The sequence below is a fragment of the Moschus berezovskii genome, chromosome 1, assembly GCF_049115385.1.
Source record: "Moschus berezovskii isolate FMDL1 chromosome 1, NW_MosBer_1.0, whole genome shotgun sequence".
NCBI lineage: Eukaryota > Metazoa > Chordata > Mammalia > Artiodactyla > Moschidae > Moschus > Moschus berezovskii.
The window spans coordinates 62,175,818-62,193,375 of record NC_142460.1 but is presented as its reverse complement, the minus strand read 5'-3'; the positions used below and the strand labels follow the sequence as shown (position 1 = coordinate 62,193,375).

General features: G+C 39.9%; 1 protein-coding gene across 2 annotated transcripts in view; it reads right to left on the bottom strand.

Annotated features, from left to right (window-relative positions):
• The window catches only part of ARL6 (ARF like GTPase 6), a 39,028-nt gene extending 23,319 nt beyond the window's left edge, over nt 1-15,709 (bottom strand). The window contains exons 1-4 of one of the 2 annotated variants that reach the window (XM_055398978.2): nt 15,287-15,709; nt 11,983-12,132; nt 2,880-2,941; nt 1,838-1,906 (exon numbers count right to left, since the gene is read on the bottom strand). In XM_055398978.2, coding sequence (XP_055254953.1) covers nt 1,838-1,906; nt 2,880-2,941; nt 11,983-12,105 — 254 coding nt within the window. In that variant the 5' untranslated portion in view covers nt 12,106-12,132; nt 15,287-15,709. Of the gene's footprint in view, nt 1-1,837; nt 1,907-2,879; nt 2,942-11,982; nt 12,133-13,501; nt 15,256-15,286 lie in introns of those variants that run through there. The other variant, XM_088836288.1, reaches the window with a different exon arrangement.
• Between the last annotated feature and the right edge of the window lie 1,849 nt (nt 15,710-17,558).

Sequence of the window (17,558 nt, the reverse complement as noted above, 5' to 3'; positions counted from 1 at the left end):
ATACAGTAATATGTTAACTGAAGAATTATTTATAATCTTCCAAAACTGAGAACAATCTTTATGTCCAAAAACAGAGAAATGATTAAGCAAACTTTGGCATAGGAAGGAATATAAGAAAATATTAGGTTGCCATGAGAGTTATATTCTTTTTATATTTTCCTGACTTATCATAGAATGTTAAATGAAAACTATACAGCACATGGTGCATACTTTAGAAGGCTCCTTTCTCAGTTATGTTAAATGTTATTTCAAAACAGAAGAAACATACTCAAAAGATATATTTTCTAAACATTAACTCCTTTCCCAATATGCACTCTTTATATCTTAGGCTTTATTACTTTTTTATATTCAAAGAGTAATATGCAAAAACTATACAATAATTAACATTATAGAATGAAATAAATGACAAAGTAAACTTCTTTTATAATCTCATTAGTACCCAAACAAATGCTATTACAGTAAGAATTTTCTTCTCTCTCTTATATTACAGTAAGAATTTTCTTCTCTCTCAATATATATTAAGCATACATTTTTATTAAGAATAATTTTCTTTATATAACTGAGATATGACAAAATATCATTATAAATAATTCTCAACACACATTCTTTTATGTACATGTTTTCCAAGCAGTCCCAGTCATCTGTACTTTTCTGAAAGCAAAAATTATGACTGGAGGGTATGAACATTCTTCATTTTAACAGATATTGAAAAATTACCCTAAAAATGATGTTACATTATCTGTAAGAGTTGCGTGTTTTGCCAACAGTAGATTAATTAATCTTTTTAACCTTTTTTCAGTCTAATAGATTAAAATGCACTTGTTCTTTAACAATCAGAAAAACATAGCTATAGGAAATTTACTATAGATTTCTGAACAGTAACCATATTCAGCATTCCACCTACAGTGTATCTAAAATATTCCTGAATTCATTAACTTCTTCCAAAAAGATTTTAAGGAAAAAGAATGTTAAAATCAGAAAAAAAATTTCCTTTAAGTACTATTTTTTACGTAGTATTACATTTTCTGTAATAAAATTATTTTTAAAGTATTAAATACATTAAAAAAAAAAGTTGCTTACCAAATAATTGGAAGAGGAATTTAAAAAATCCTATACTGAAAACTCAAGTTGCCTTAAAAATAGAAACACCTCACATTTCCCCCAGATAATTTAATGCAGGATACCACAAACATAGCATATTTGGATCCTAGCAACTTGATAGCTGTTAATCTGAAATAACTGGTGAGCACCTGATTTGCACACACAGCAAAACATCTTGTTTAGAACTGCTTGTTGAACAAATGGATCAACTGTTGGTGCTGCTATTTTAACTAAATTTATTCAGCAATTATTTACTGATCTGTGTGCCCAGAATCGTACTTGATCTTGAAGAAATAATCTGAATAAGAAAAAAATCCAACCCCCTTGATTATATGGTTATAAGATTAGAGAAATATGAATGGTTAAGTACTACCCCAACACTGGGGCCAGAATAATTGAGCATCTCCACAATAAATGAATCTCCACAGAGGAGATGACTTTTGAGTGAGTCCTTAAAGAATGAATATATCAACCTTAAGATGCAGAGAAGTAGAGTAAAATAGGACATTAAAAACAGAGACAACAGAACATGCAAGGCCCAAGCTTATGAAGAATCTGAAGCACTTGACAAATAATGTCCAGTACGATTATATATTTTTTAAAAACTTAGAATGTATACTTAAATTACATAAAAATAAACATTGCAACCTAGCCCATATAATCATTTGGATTTCTAATTGCTACTTGTTGTTAAAATATAACCATCTAGTTAACCAACATTTGCAAACATACTTACTTATAATAGTGTTCCCAGAGATTTCTGTATCTTCCTTGACCTGACATGTCAAACACTGTAAAAGACAAACTATAAAACAAACAACAACAAAAAATTACTACATTATAAGCTACTAAAACTTTAAATTATTATCAATCAAATAAACCACCCTTGAGTATACAGTGTTCAACTTGGGCCAGCTTTCAAGTACAAGTGCCACAGAATAAATTTTTTGAATATAAATCTGACTTTATAATAGTAACATATTAAAAATATATTTTTCTTTGCTAGTGAAATTATAATAGCCAGGACATGGAAGCAACCTAGATGTCCATCAGCAGACGAATGGATAAGAAAGCTGTGATACATATACACAATGGAGTATTACTCAGCCATTAAAAATAATACATTTGAACCAGTTCTAATGAGGTGGATGAAACTGGAGCCTATTATACAGAGTGAAGCCAGAAAGAAAAACATCAATACAGTATACTAACGCATATATATGGAATTTAGAAAGATGGTAACAATAACCCTGTATGCGAGACAGCAAAAGAGACACAGATGTATAGAACAGTCTTTTGGACCCTGTGGGAGAGGGCGAGGGTGGGATGATTTGGGAGAATGGCATTGAAACATGTATATTATTATATGTGAAATGAATCGCCAGTCCAGGTTTGATGCATGAGACAGGATGATCAGGGCTGGAGCACTGGGATGACCCAGAGGGATGGGATGGGAGGGAGGTGGGAGGGGGGTTCAGGATGGAGAACACATGTACACCCATGGTAGATTCATGTCAACATATGTCAAAACCAACACAATATTGTAAAGTAATTAGCCTCCAATTAAATAAATTTATATTAAAAAAATTTAAAAAAAGAGTTTACCTAAACTCTAAATTCTGAAGAATAATCCAGAGATAGTAGTACAAATATTTTAACATCAGTGAGTTTCTGAAACAACAGATTCCTTTTTCTAAGAGGAGCAGGAATAACTAGATGGATCTAATACCATTTTTCACCCACAACTTCTTAATCACAAGTTTAATAAAATGATTTACCTAGATGATTTGAATTTCTGTATGCTGAATCCTATTGTTGGAACTATATCTTGAGACTGAGCCTTTAAGAAAAGAGACAAAATTTAGAAATTTGCAATTACCAAAGATGGATTTTTCATCAGGTTAAGAGAAAAGCACCCAGTTTTTCCAATTCTAAAATCTGCCACTAAGAAGATGAAAGGATTAAACAAAATCATAATTTTTGCAAGGAGATCATTGTGTGTGAATTCTTTATAGAAGTTTCAGTTCAGTTCAGTTCAGTTCAGTCGCTCAGTCGTGTCCGACTCTCCGCGACCCCATGAATCACAGCACACCAGGCCTCCCTGTCCATCACCAACTCCCGGAGTCCACTCAAACCCATGTCCACAGAGTCGGTGATGCCATCCAGCCATCTCATTCTCCATCGTCCCCTTCTCCTCCCGCCCCCAACCTTTCCCAGCATTAGAGTCTTTTCCAGTGAGTCAACTCGTCGCATGAGGTGGCCAAAGTATTGCAGTTTCAGCTTTAGCATCAGTCCCTCCAATGAACATCCAGGATTGATCTCCTCTAGAATGGACTGGTTGGATCTCCTTGCAGTATAAGGGACTCTCAAGAGTCTTCTCAAGTTTAAGGTTTAGTAATTATAAATCTACATAATGTGTGTCTTAATTCACATTTTGAGGCTTGCTGAAAGTTACCATCAACTTAATGTAGTTTCACAAGTCTCTTTTAGCTCACATATAGGACTTCCTAATCTTCCATACTTACTGAGTTTGCAAATGCAACACAGGGGCTTCCCAGGTGGCACTACTGGTAAATAACCCATCTGCCAATGTAGGAGACATAAGAGAGGTGGGTTCGATCCCTGGGTCGGGAAGATCCCCTGGAGGCAGGCATGGCAACCCACTCCAGTATTCTTGCCCGGAGAATCCCATGGACAGAGAAGCCTGGCAGGACATTGTCCATGCGGTTGCAGAGAGTCAGACACAACTGAAATGACTTAGCAAGCAGGATGCGTGCTACAGAGGATTGTCTTCATGTCTAGATGGTGAATATACATGGTCTCTGCTCTCATGGAATTTATAATCTAGAGAAGGTAAATGGCAATAAACAACTAAGATACCAATTTTGAATGGTGCTAAGTGCAATGAAAGGTGATTGAAGGTGGGAGGCAATGGTGTGGAGGAGGGTTAGTTTAGCAATAAGACTGAGAGAGGTGACATCTCACCCAGTAAATGTTAAGAAGGAAAAAAGCTATGACAAGATCTGGGCAAAGAACAATCAAGTCAAAGGATATAGCCAGGGCAACAACTGCAAGGAAGGGAGGAACTCACCACTCAGGAAAAGTTGAAGGCCTATGCCTAAAATATATTTATTAAGGGAAAGACTATATGTAACCAAGTGAGAGAGGTGGGGCCGTGGTGGAGATTGAGTTGAAGAGATTGCAAGAGGGCAAGACCTGCTGACATGATCCACAGGCAAGTAAAAGACCTTAAACTGACAAGTTAACTTATCAATTAAGTTAACTTAATTGTACCATCAAAACTTTCTCCTTTTGAATAGAAGTCCATTCACTTTCTGACCCAGATGCCCAGGAGTTATACTTGACTCCTTCCTTTTTTTACATCCCCTATACAACAATTCTCTGAGCTTTACTGACTCTGGCTCACTAACTTAGCTTAGGTCCTCATCATTTCTTGCTTCAAATTACTACAACCGCCTCCTGATTACTCCTAACTGCTAACACACCATCTAAACAAGTTACTTCTCTAAGCCTGAGTTTTCTTAAATGTAAAATATATCATTACTACCCTTAACTCTTAATGTTTTCATGAGAATTAAGTAAGCTAATTGATGCAAAATACTAGGTCTGGTCGTTAGTAAACACTCAACAAATGGTTGTTATCATTAAGAATTACACTGTCACTGATTTCAGTTTGGTACCCCAGTCTTCTTCATACTGCCACAAATGTAACCTAAAAAAAAAATTCCCCTTTCAGTTCATCACGTTGCTTTTATGTAAAAAGAGGAGTAGAGGGAAAATTGCTGCCTCACATCATTATGTTTACTTTGGTAGTTTACTCCTGAAAATTTTAAATTCAAATGGAAAGATATAAGGTGAAAGGTCTCTGGAGCTTGGTCACCTTAATAGTAATGTGCTAGTGAAAAGACTTCCCAGAGCTGCCCTGATTTTGGCTTTCTGAAATTTGTTTACTCAGCTTTCCCTTCCATTCTGTGAGCTGCCTAGTATTCTTACAAAAATCTCTCTCTTTATGTTAGACAGAATTTATTTCTTGTTACTCAGATTCTTACCTCATATCTTAGGGGTCCTTCACTATACAACAAGCTTTGGAATAAAGAATTTCCTAATTTTTGTTGTCCTAAAATACAATACTGTTTTGATGTTATTAATTTTCATGTGCCAATGTGATAAAACCATCAGCTATTATTATTAGGAAAAAATAACAATAACAAAAAAATTAGTTGAACGTTTAAAGAAATCTCAGAAAATATAGCTCAAGTGAGTAGCCTTGAACTATAATTCTAATCACTGAACTGTAATTAGAAATTGGCCTAGCCTGTCCATAATCACCCAGTTTCTTCACAAACTCTTTTTGTTTCCAGAGAAGCTACTCTTTAATTTGCTGTTTTAACAGGGATAAAATTAATCAAATCTTTTCTTCACTTCTAAAGTTCTAGTGGAAGATAATTAGAAAGAAGAAACTCCACTAATTAATTAGGACAGGACAAGATATGTGAGCTGGTACTTTCAGATTCAAGTGTGATTCATTTTCCTCTAAAGAATTCTGAAATAGTCTTCACTGATTAATTTTCCTCTGCTCTATTCAGGAACAAATACATTTGATGATTCTCTAAATTGGACAAGGGATGCTTACAAACCAAGGAAAGAGCACAGGAATTATTACCTAAGTGGATTAGGCCATCTGAGACAGCCCAGTAATAGACCAGTATCAGTAAGACTAGAACGAGGTTTCCAAGAGAGACCCTATTTAGTGACTTTTACTAAATCTGTTGAAAATGATATCCTTGGTACGATCAATAATCATTCCCTGCCCAAAAATGAAAATTAAAAAATCACCCATCAGTCCATTTGTACAAAAATACATTTAACTACTAAGAAATATTCTAGGTATTTGGGAAACCCCACGGAGAGGAGCCTGGCAGTCTACAGTGCACAGGACTGCAAAGGGTCAGACATGCCTTAGCGACTAAACAGCATTATTAAACAATATAAGATCTATGCTCTTATGAATTTAATTTTATGATGAAGAAAAATGTAATAACTTATCAACTGAATATGTGAAGCAATTTCAGATTGTTTTAAATGTTAATATAAAACTGGATGGACAGAATGAGAGCATTTATGTTGGGGAATGGGGCAAAAGTTAGAATTTTAGAAGAAAGGTGTTAATAGAGCACATCTCTTAGTATGACACTAAGACCAGATTCTTGAAAAGTTATCAGGTTAAAATGTACCTCTTTTCTCTCCTTAACAGTTTAGAAAAGATCAGCAACCTTAACATATTAACAACAAATGAACATTAAGAGAGCTTAATATTAAAAACTAGTTTGGGCTCAGGGAGTATCTAGTTATCTAGAAACTGACTTTATCCCTCCGCAAAAACGTAAGAGACTATTTTACTATAAAATGAGACTTGTAATTTCTTTCGGACATTTCCTAATAGAGGATCATAGGTTTCTATTCAATTCAGTTCAGTTTAGTTGCTCACTAGGCTCTGACTCTTTGCGACCCCATGGACTGCAGCACGCCAGGTCTCCCTGTCCATCATCAACTCCCAGAGTTTACCCAAACCCATGTCCACTGAGTTGGTGATGCCATCCAACCATCTCATCCTCTGTCGTCCCCTTCTCCTCCTGCCTTCAATCTTTCCCAGCATCAGGGTCTTTTCCAGTGAGTCAGTTCTTCGCATGAGGTGGCCAAAGTATTGGAGTTTCAGCTTCAGCATCATTACTTCCAATGAACACCCAAGATTGATCTGCTTTAGGATGGACTGGTCGGATTTCCTTGTGGTTCAGTGGACTCTCAAGAGTCTTCTCCAACACCACAGTTCAAAAGCATCAATTCTTTGGTGCTAGACTTTCTTTATAGTCCAACTCTCACATCCATAAGTGACTACTGGAAAAACCACAGCCTTGACTAGATGGACCTTTGTTGGCAAAGTAATGTCTCTGCTTTTTGATTTCTATTACTCACCTTAATTCATTAAAAATAATATTTCTCATAGTGGATATAAGCTCACAAGAAACCGTTCTTGGGTTCAAAGGTAGGGAGGAAGCAAGTGTTTTATCTGTGCCTGGGTGACAGGTTTTAGGGCTTTTAAGAAGTCCCATTTCAAGTGTCCTCTTGGCTATAATCACGAAGTTGTTTTTCAATTTTTTTTTTTTTTAAGTAAAACAACTTACTGTGCTCTCAGAAGGTAGAGGTCAATTGCTCTGAGGAGACGGGATAGTTGCCTAACGATTAACACTCAGGAAGTGGTCTCAGAAATTAGATGATCCCCTTAAAAATAGCCCTGGAGCTAGTCTAGGCTACTTCCATAATTCACCAGTGGTAGCAGAGAGATGCATATGCTGGAAAACAAAAGATTAATTAAAAAGCCTCAGTAACTGGCTCCATGCCCAGATATTCCTGAGGACTCTCCCTGAATAGCATAGTGTGTTAGGCAGGGTAAGCAGGTCTTGCACAGGACTAGTCTGAAATTGGGATATTAGAATATTTTAGGATGGTAGACTGAGCACAGGATGCCTCCTGCTGCTGCTGCCCCAAATGATCAATAATGTTTAGAGAAGAAAGCTGTTCCCAATCCATATCAAAGAAGATTATTCCTACGGTAATAACCATGTCTTGGGACAGAAGATCACTATACTGTTGGGGAAAATGGAAAGAGACAACGTAATTTCCATTTTGTTCTTTGAATGTCATTTCTGCCAATCTGAGTACAGTAGACACCAGGGGGCTGGCACACTTTGGCACTATTAACTGTGGCTCTGGTTTCAATCATTTTGTACTTATTTGACACAACTTTTACAAAAAAAATTACTTTTGAAGATATTCCGTGATATAAAAAAAAATGGAAATATCTCCTATAGAATAGGACCTTACCTGAAGAACTTCCTTATAATTTTGCTCCCTTATGCTACTAGGCTTACCTGCAGAAGTGCTGCATGTCACCAGCCACTAAGTTTCTTAATATTAGCCCAGGTTGATCTACTGACAGCTGAACCATCCATGGAACTAATTATGGACCCAACCACAGCTGCGTATGGTTCTCTAAATTCAATTTGGACCCCATTCAAGTGGGTAGGGGAGAAGGCAATGGCACCTCACTCCAGTACTCTTGCCTGGAAAATCCCATGGACGGAGGAGCCTGGTAGGCTGAAGTCCATGGGGTCGCTAAGAGTTGGACACAACAGCGACTTCACTTTCACTTTTCACTTTCACGCATTGGAGAAGGAAACGGCAACCCACTCCAGCATTCCTGCCCGGAGACTCCCAGGGATGGGGGAGCCTGGTGGGTTGCCATCTATGGGGTCACACAGAGTCGGACACGATTGAAGTGACTTAGCAGCAGCAGCAGCAGAAGCAAGTGGGTAGGTCGCTATATCTTCTTCTTAAAGACTGTTAAAGAAATTTATTACAATCACCTCGGTTAGGAGACAGACTTTTTAACCTGTTCCTTTCCTTATTGGTGAAATCTCTTTTCCCTGCTTTCATATAGAGAAGACTCCATTAAAATGACACTTCTAGCTACTCTATCTCTCCTCTCTAAATTGACTCCTCTTCATGGGTGGGGAGGACTTCTCTGATGTCTCAGTTTGTGAAATGGAAACAACATTCTTGATTCTGCCTCTCTCTCATTAAGAGCCACATGCTTCTTGAAACCATGCATTCTCATCTGTTCTTAACCATTCAGTAAACCTAGACAAGCAGGATCTCTCCCTGAGGAGGAAAGCTTGAATTCTGGGACATGAATCATAACTCAAGAGAGTGTTAGCAAGTCCTCTGGCCAGACGTAAACCTTGCCCTCCAAAACTAATATTTCAATAAAACTGCTATTTTTTTTTAATCTCTGACTTTAGCACATTTATTTCAGCTGATTTCCAACTTGATTAGAGAGCCCCTTCGGAGAAGGCAATGGCAAGCCACTCCAGTACTCTTGCCTAGAAAATCCCATGGACAGAGGAGCCTGGTGGGCTGCAGTCCGTGGGGTCGCTACTAGTCGGACACGACTGAAGTGACTTAGCAGCAGCAGCAGCAGAGAGCCCCTTAAAACACCGAAATTACCTTCCAGCTCCATTTTCAACTTCTTATCCCAGCTGCCTTAAACTAACTGCCATCTGAAAATATACCAGTAGTTAGTTGTTTCACATGGCAAACTCTCCCATGTAGAAGAAGGGAATGATGACCACAAGAAAAGAAATGATGGCATTTCTGTAAATGAAGAGCAATCTCAAGCTAAACAGAAGTAAAAATGAAGCTGTTGGGGAAAAGGTGGTGGGGAGAGTAGGAGTTCTCATTCTGCCCAACCCGAAGCACTATTTGGAGGCAACGAAGTCCACCTTCAATTACCATATTTAGGAGCAACGCTTCCTACTATCCAGCCTGTCAGTCATTAAGAGCACCAGTTTCCTAATTTTGAACCACCTGCTCGATTTATGGTGGGCTGCTGTCTATGGGGTCGCACAGAGTCGGACATGACTGAAGTGACTTAGCAGCAGCAGCAGCTCAATTTATATGCAGATTATATATTTTTTTTCATCAACATTTTCCATTGATTGACTAATGGTTTTTATCTAGATAAAAGTACTTACAACTGTCAATGTTAACTGTTTACCTCATGTCCACTTTCCTATTCTTTCATACTTTGTTGTTTTTTAGTCACTAATTCATGTCCGCCTCTTTGCAACCCTATGAACTGTAGTCTGCCAGGCTCCTCTGTCCATGGGATTTCCCAGGCAAAAATACTGGAGTGGGTTTCCATTTCCTTCTCCATAGGACCTTAACAAGCCAGGGATCAAACTCACTTCTCCTGCACTGGCAGGTGGGTTCTTTACGACTGAGTCACCAGGGAAGCCCCTCTTTTGTACTTCAGTTCAGTTCAGTTACTCAGTCGTGTCAGACTCTTTGTGACCCCATGAATCACAGCACGCCAGGCCTCCCTGTCCATCACCAACTCCCGGAGTTCACTCAAACTCATGTCCATCAAGTCAGTGATGCCATCCGGCCATCTCATTCTCTGTCGTCCCCTTCTCCTCCTGCTCCCAATCCCTCCCAGCATCAGAGTCTTTTCCAGTGAGTCAGCTCTTCGCATGAGGTGGTCAAAGTATTAGAGTTTCAGCTTTAGAATCAGTCCTTCCAATGAACACCCAGGACTGATCTCCTTTAGAATGGACTGGTTGGATCTCCTTGCAGTCCAAGGGACTTCGTACTTACAGGACCCCTATTACTAATGGAAGCAGCAATATGTTCTGCTTTAAAAAAAAAAAAAAAATCCAGCCTCATTTACAGATAGGGTAGCCAGTCAGGTGAAAGAGTCATTAGTTGAGGCTTCTGAGTAAGCGTTATTTGGCAGGAAGACTTATTCTTTTGCCTTGTTCTTTCTTCATCTCTGCAACTTAGGATATAGACAGCATATTAAAAAGCAAAGACATTACTTTGCCAACAAAGGTCCATCTAGCCAAGGCTATGGTTTTTCCAGTAGTCATGTATGGATGTGTGAGTTGGACTATAAAGAAAGCTGGGTGCTGAAGAATTGATGCTTTTGAACTGTGGTGTTAGAGAAGACTCTTGAGAGTCCCTTGGACTGCAAGGAGATCCAACCAGTCCATCCTAAAGGAGATCAGTCCTGAGTATTCATTGGAAGCACCGATGTTGAAGCTGAAACTCTAATACTTTGGCCACCTGATGTGAAGAACGGACTCATGGAAAAGACCCTGATGCTGGGAAAGATTGAAGGCGGGAGGTAAAGGGGACGACAGAGGATAAGATGGTTGGATGGCATCACCAACTCAGTGGACATGAGTTTGGGTAGGGTCCAGGAGTTGGTGATGGACAGGGAGGCCTGGCGTGCTGCAGTCCATGGGGTCACAAAGAGTCGGACATGATTGAGTAACTGAACTGAACTGAGGATAGTTAACTAAGATGGCCATGTGGAGATTCCGAAGACCCTGAAGAAAACCAGGCACTAAGGATAGCAGAGAGGAAAGATGGAAGATGCCTGGACCATGCAGCTGCCACAACAGCCCTGGAATATTTCTTCTGGACTTACTGAGATGATAGAAAAAGAAGCCTCCATCTTCAGTCCACTGTTATGTGGGTTTTCTTTATATACAGCAGAACCTAATTGTAGCTGATACTTCCCAGATGGCACAGTAGTAAAGAATCGGCCTTCCAATGCAGGAGGCACAAGAGGTTTGATCCCTGGGTGGGGAACATCCCTTGGAGTAGGAAATGGCAACCAACTCCAGTATTCTTGTTTGGAAAATCCATGGACACAGGAGTCTGTCAGGCTATACTCCATGGGGTTGCAAAGAGTTGGACACGACAGGGCACACAGCACGACTGGGCACACAGCACAACATAACTCATACATTATGCAGTGAATGTGCTAGCTTATATACATATTTCACTTATTTAAACAATACATTCATGTACTTATGACTTACATGACTTAAAGTCATCTTGCTTTCTACTACTGATATGCATGTAACACTCTTCAGAAACTGGCTAATTATCCATAGAATCTGTAAAAATGATCCACCTTTCCCTTTGTTTTGCTCCTCTTGTAAAGAGAGAGTCAAAACGAAGGCAATTCTACCAGAACATAGCAAATTTTTGAAGATCTTTTGTGAAGAAAATGCATTTGGAAAATACTCCAGTTTAAATAGTCAAGATTTACCTACATATCAGCATAAAATACACTTCACGTTATAGCTGGCTGATACTTATTACTTTACTAAAGGTATCACAAATTTATTAAGATTTCATAATGTGACAGTGAAGTTACAAGGACAGACAAAATAATCTTCCATGAGCTTTCTTTAGCAGAAAATATATAATGTATCTAATAAATATACTTACATTTGAAGGTTTAAGTTTATTAATGATTGTTGTTTTGCCACTATTATCCAGCCCAAGGCACAAAACATGAACCTCCTTCTTTCTGAGGCCAAGCAAGCCTGAAAGTCTATCAAGCAATCCCATAATGTGAGGCAAGGATTCACAAATCAGCTGCAAGTCAGGGGGAAAAAAAAATTAACACAGGCACCTTAAATATGGAGAATATAATCATATATATCCCAAATTTTCAGAATTTAAAGTCAGTGATATTGTGAAAACCATGTCATTGTAGCTTTGCATTTAGTAAACAGAGTTTAAGCTGATTACCAGAAAGGAGTCTTAACTGAAATGCAGATTGGCAGCTAATAACCCCCAGCAAGACAGAATAATGCCCTTGAAATAACTGTACATTTCTTATTGTAACATAATACTTAAGAACAAAATGTGGTTTACTTAGTATCCTGTGGAGTCTACCATTTGTGATACTTGAGAATACCTGCAGCCTTTTCTGGAAATCTGGAAATGTGTGGGTAGTGATGTTCATACACAGCCTGCTGCTAAAATAGAAAGTAGAAAGCAGACCAGAATAACAAAAAAACCCTGAAATTTTAGGCTGCCTCATTTGAGTCCACTGGCTAAATATTTTCCTAAAGCTAACCCCATTGTTGCATTTTGCAATAATATGAAGTAATAAATATTAAATTCACCATTTTTGTTTGCTGACTATATTCAATTTGCAGCTGATATATTCACCTTAAGTTTTCCTTTGTCCTTACATATCTTGATATTTTTGTAAGTCAACACAAATCCATTTGGGAAGGTTATGTATAAAACACACACACACACACACACACTGAACCTTAATACACTTTTGTTTCTTTGAAATTATAACTTATATGAAATCTCCTGTTAAGTATTTTTTTAAAAGAATTTTAACTAGTGTCCTAGTGAAGAATATGAGTGTAAATACCCATCTTACATTTTAATCTCCGTTTCTCAAATACTATAACAATTTCTTTGTTAATCTGTTCCTGAAGTTAATTTGTTCCTGAAGTCCCTGTTCATTTGTTTATCAATTCTTTCTTTGAAAAAAATCCTTCAAATGCAAACTTTCAATAAACTCCATCAGCAATGCAAATGTGTAAGTATTTTGATGTCAAGTAAAATTACTGATGACATATGTCTGGCTATGTGATAACTTTATGGCTATTCATACCCTTCCAAGTACTGTTAGATTAGATTTCAAATCTCCAAATAAAAATTCTCAAAGGTTCTTCCTTTGGGTAAACCACCATCCCAGTCCCTCAAAACATTAATACGTGGCGGGAGAAGAGAGATATATACCCCTTTTGGCAGCCCTCAACTGTAGCAGGGACTGCTACAGCAGCAACCACTATATACCTGTATTCCAAACATTTCCTATTACTCTCCAAACCACCATTTTCAAAGTTCTCTAAATACTAAATTCATCTCTATCTAACTTGCCATCTTACAGTTCCTTCAGTATTTTTTATTCCATACCAAAAAGGCAAGACCATACCTTGAAGGATGTGAGGATGCAGCAACTTGAAACAAGAAGTTTCCAAGACAACTACATTTGAAAGGAGGCTGCATCATCAGTTTCGGTTAGGCCCCTTCAGCGATCATTATCGACAGAAACTTCAAAACTGAAATTGGAAAATGATGTGCAGAAGGGAAGGTGCAGTGCCCTAACCAAACACAGGGCCACGGTTGTCTTACCCAAGGGATGGGTTTCATTTGAGATACTCCGCTCGTGCTGCTTGAATCGACTTTTCTCCTTGTGGTAGAGATTCAAATCTCACTCAATCCATTCCTTTAAATCTCAGCTTAAGGACAGGCATTTGTAGAATCTACTTTAAGTTAGCCTTTTGATATCATGAAACAATTCATACAGATCATTTTAATTTAAAGTAAATTTGCCATTACTCACTTTGCTGTTAATTATACTAAGCATACTGATATAATCTTCTATCTTGTTTTTCATTTCTGATAGGATTTTGAATATTTTAAAAATATGACCACTTCTTGTATCATCCCCCTCTGAGCAGAGCATTGATTGTTAAAAGCCTGATATCTGAATATTTGTTTTTTCACAGAACCTTGGATTCTGATTTACCGTTCCCTTTTCCTGGATTATCAAACACCTGATGCCTGTCACTGAAATGCTTTGGGACACACAATTTAAAAGAGAAGTCAGCTGTTCTAAAAGATATAATTACATTTATTGACGTTGCTTTGTAAACAAGTGTCACATAGCCTTATATATGCTTCTATTTTTTGATAATTATACATTTTTATAAATTTACTTTTTGCATGTGTGAAATAAGGAAATAAAAGATAACAGTTTAAGTCACTCAATATTCATTAGCCATGTCCTGGGTGCACAGAAGCAGATGCAATTAAAGTCCTATAGCCATGATTCTCAACCCTGGTTGCACACTGGAGTCAGCTAATTGGATTAGTATTTCCAAAGACGGAATCAGGGCATCTGTATTTTAAAGAACCACACAGTGTTTCTGACGTAGAGTCACTACTGAGAATTTGAGGCTTTTAGAATAAAGTCTAAAATTTCACGCATAGCTTTTAAACTTGTACACAATTTGGCGCCAATCCACCTTTCCAGTTTCTTATCTTACTGTTTCCTCTCTCTGAACACCAGACAATCAAATTCCCTTAGCTGTTACCTGAGAAACAGCTTTCTTTATTTTTTTGGTCGCGCGCGGGGCATGTGACGGTCTTAGCTCCCCAACCAGGGATGGAAGCTGTGCCCCCTGCAGTGGAAGCGCGGAGTCTCAACTACTGAACCGCCAGGCAAGTCCCAGAAACTGCTTTCTAAAGGATTTTATAAACTTGTTGCCAGAAAAATCCTGAAGGATTTGGATGTCACTCACAGTTAAGAGCTTGGAAGGTAGGTTACAGGGAGAGGAGTCGAGCAAAGGAAACACCATGAGAGATACTTTGTAACTCTATAAAAATGTTTTCAGGGAGAATTACAGAACGCTCTTCCTACCCCCAATAAACATTTTTATTCAGCTTTCAGTTTTTGATGGTGAAATTTCAATTACACTTTCTACACAGCAAACAAAAAGGCCCCAATTGGGCAGTGTTAAAACCATCCAATAAAACAAAAATTCACCCAAAGCAGTTCAATGAGTTCTCTGGGCCACCAGCCCACTTTGTTTCTAGTCCTCACACATTAGAAACAACTACACGGAGTGAAAAACACGAGGAAGCGCAATTCTAAAACTGGTGGCGGCGGGGACTGCGGGCGGCTTGGAGACAAACATTGGGGTTGAGGAGATACCTGCTCTCTGCGGTCAGTCTTGTGGGCCTGGGAGCTGCTGAAGAACAGGAGTGAACGCACTCGCTCGTCTCCGTCTCGGGGACGGGAACGCGGTGCGGGCTTTCTGGGTGCCTCTCTCTAGGCCTCCACAGAAAGAATGCCTGGCCCGGAGCAAAGCCGCCTCCACAAGTTGGGTAAGTGGGTAGCAGTCTCTTCCTCAGCCCAAGCATCAGTGACTGGGCAGGCGCCTCGGTGCGTGGCGTTCCCCCGGCAACCGGAGGTTCTTCCGGTTCGGAGCCACGCCTCCTCAAAGGTCTTAGAGCGTCTGCCGCCTTGCTCCTGTTAAAGGGATTGACGAGCTTCCCCAAATAACTGAGGAACAGTGAGAAGTATTAAGGCAGTGTGAGCAAGGGTGACGGGTTGAACTGCCGCCTCCTAGCCAGGAACCGCTCAGCGCCGCCCCCCCCCCCGTGGAGCATGATGGGAGTTGTAGGCGCGCGCATAGCCTGTTGGGAGGTGCTTGGCGTCCGCGGGGGCCAAGGGCTTTTCTCCCGGTGCGCTCTCCCCGCCGTTTCGGGAATGTCAGTCTCAGGGATCAGCGCTCCCTGCGGTGTCGGGGGCACAGAGGAGTGTGGGTCTCCGTCGAGCACGGGCGCAGTGTGGTAGCGACAACTGCAGGACCCGACTGTGCGCTCTAGGGCGAGGAGTGCGGGGGAATTGCCTCGTTGCCTATCGCCTCTTCCAGGCTCTGCGAGGCCTCAGGTCCAAGAGTCCCGGGGAAGCGAAACTGTTCATGTGAGCAGGGAGAGGAGAGAAACTCACAGGCATTTTTCGGCAAAGGAAGTCTGCCTGTAATCGGGCTACTGAGCTGTCTGATCTCTAGAGATTTCCATGAGGCATAATCTCTTATGATTAGATTACAGTCCCTAGAAGCAAATCGGCAGCTGGTCCGGAAGGGAAAGTTTGAATGCTTGAAGTCAGCTACCCTCTAAAGATGCTCTGGAGTTTTATAGTAATGGACTTACCTTGTTTCTCAACTGGTAAAGAATCTACCTGGAATGCGAGAGACCTGGGTTTGATCCCTGGGTTGGGAAGCAACCTGGAGAAGGGAAAGGCTACCCACTCCAGTTTTCTGGCCTGAAGAATTCCATGGATCCATGGGGGTAGTGACGAGTCGGACACAACTGGAGAGTCTTTCACTTTCACTTTAGCAAATGGATTCATCTCCTTTGTTAGCCATGAATATGGGATTATTTACCCCCTCCAACTACCTGGTAATATGTTTACTACCCGACCTGTTCTTTGGCTTTTCAATTATTTTGGCCTATTAAGTGGATTGCGTGCGTGCGTACATGCTAAGTGGCTTCAGTCTTCAGTCGTGTCCCACTCTGCGACCCCATGAACCATAACCTGCCAGGCTCCTCTGTCCATGGGATTCTCCAGGCAGGAATACTGGAGTGGGTTGCCATTTACTTATCCAATGAAGTGGATTAAAAGAGTGAAAAAGAGACTAGAAGGAATTATGTATTAATAAAAGTAATAATGAGAGAAAGGTTGCATTTGCATGATCATGAGGTGCTTTTTCTTTTTTCCCAATATGACTCTGTTATTTTTTACAATGGAAAAAAAACATGTGGTTCTGGGCTAGCGACTCTGTTGAAAGACAGAAACTAGTAAAACACAAAACCCGAAAAACCTATAGCCGCATAGCCAAAAGAACTTATTGACCAAGTCCTTGGAAAAAATAGAGTATGGAAATACATTTTTCCTTATTGTGTGGCCTTAGGCCAAGTAACCCTGCTCTGTTGTTCAGCTTCCTCACCTTCAAAAACATTATATAGCTCATCCGGTGGTTTTGAGGAATAAACAGGAAAAAGAGGTATGTATGTTTGACACATAGTAGGTGTTCAATACGGAGAAGGCAATGGCAAGCCACTCCAGTACTCTTGCCTAGAGAATCCCATGGATGGAGGAGCCTGGTAGGCTGCAGTCCGTGGGGTGCCTAAGGGTCGGACACGACTGAGCGACTTCACTTTCACTTTTCACTTTCACACATTGGAGAAGGAAATGGCAACCCACTCCAGTGTTCTTGCCTGGAGAATCCCAGGGACGGGGGAGCCTGGTGGGCTTCCGTCCATGGGGTCACACAGAGTCGGACACGACTGAAGTGACTTAGCAGCAGCAGCAGGTGTTCGATATGGAGACGGAAATGGCAACCCACTCCAGCGTTCTTGCCTGGAGAATCAAAGGGACGGGGGAGCCTAGTGGTCTACCGTCCATGGGGTCGCACAGA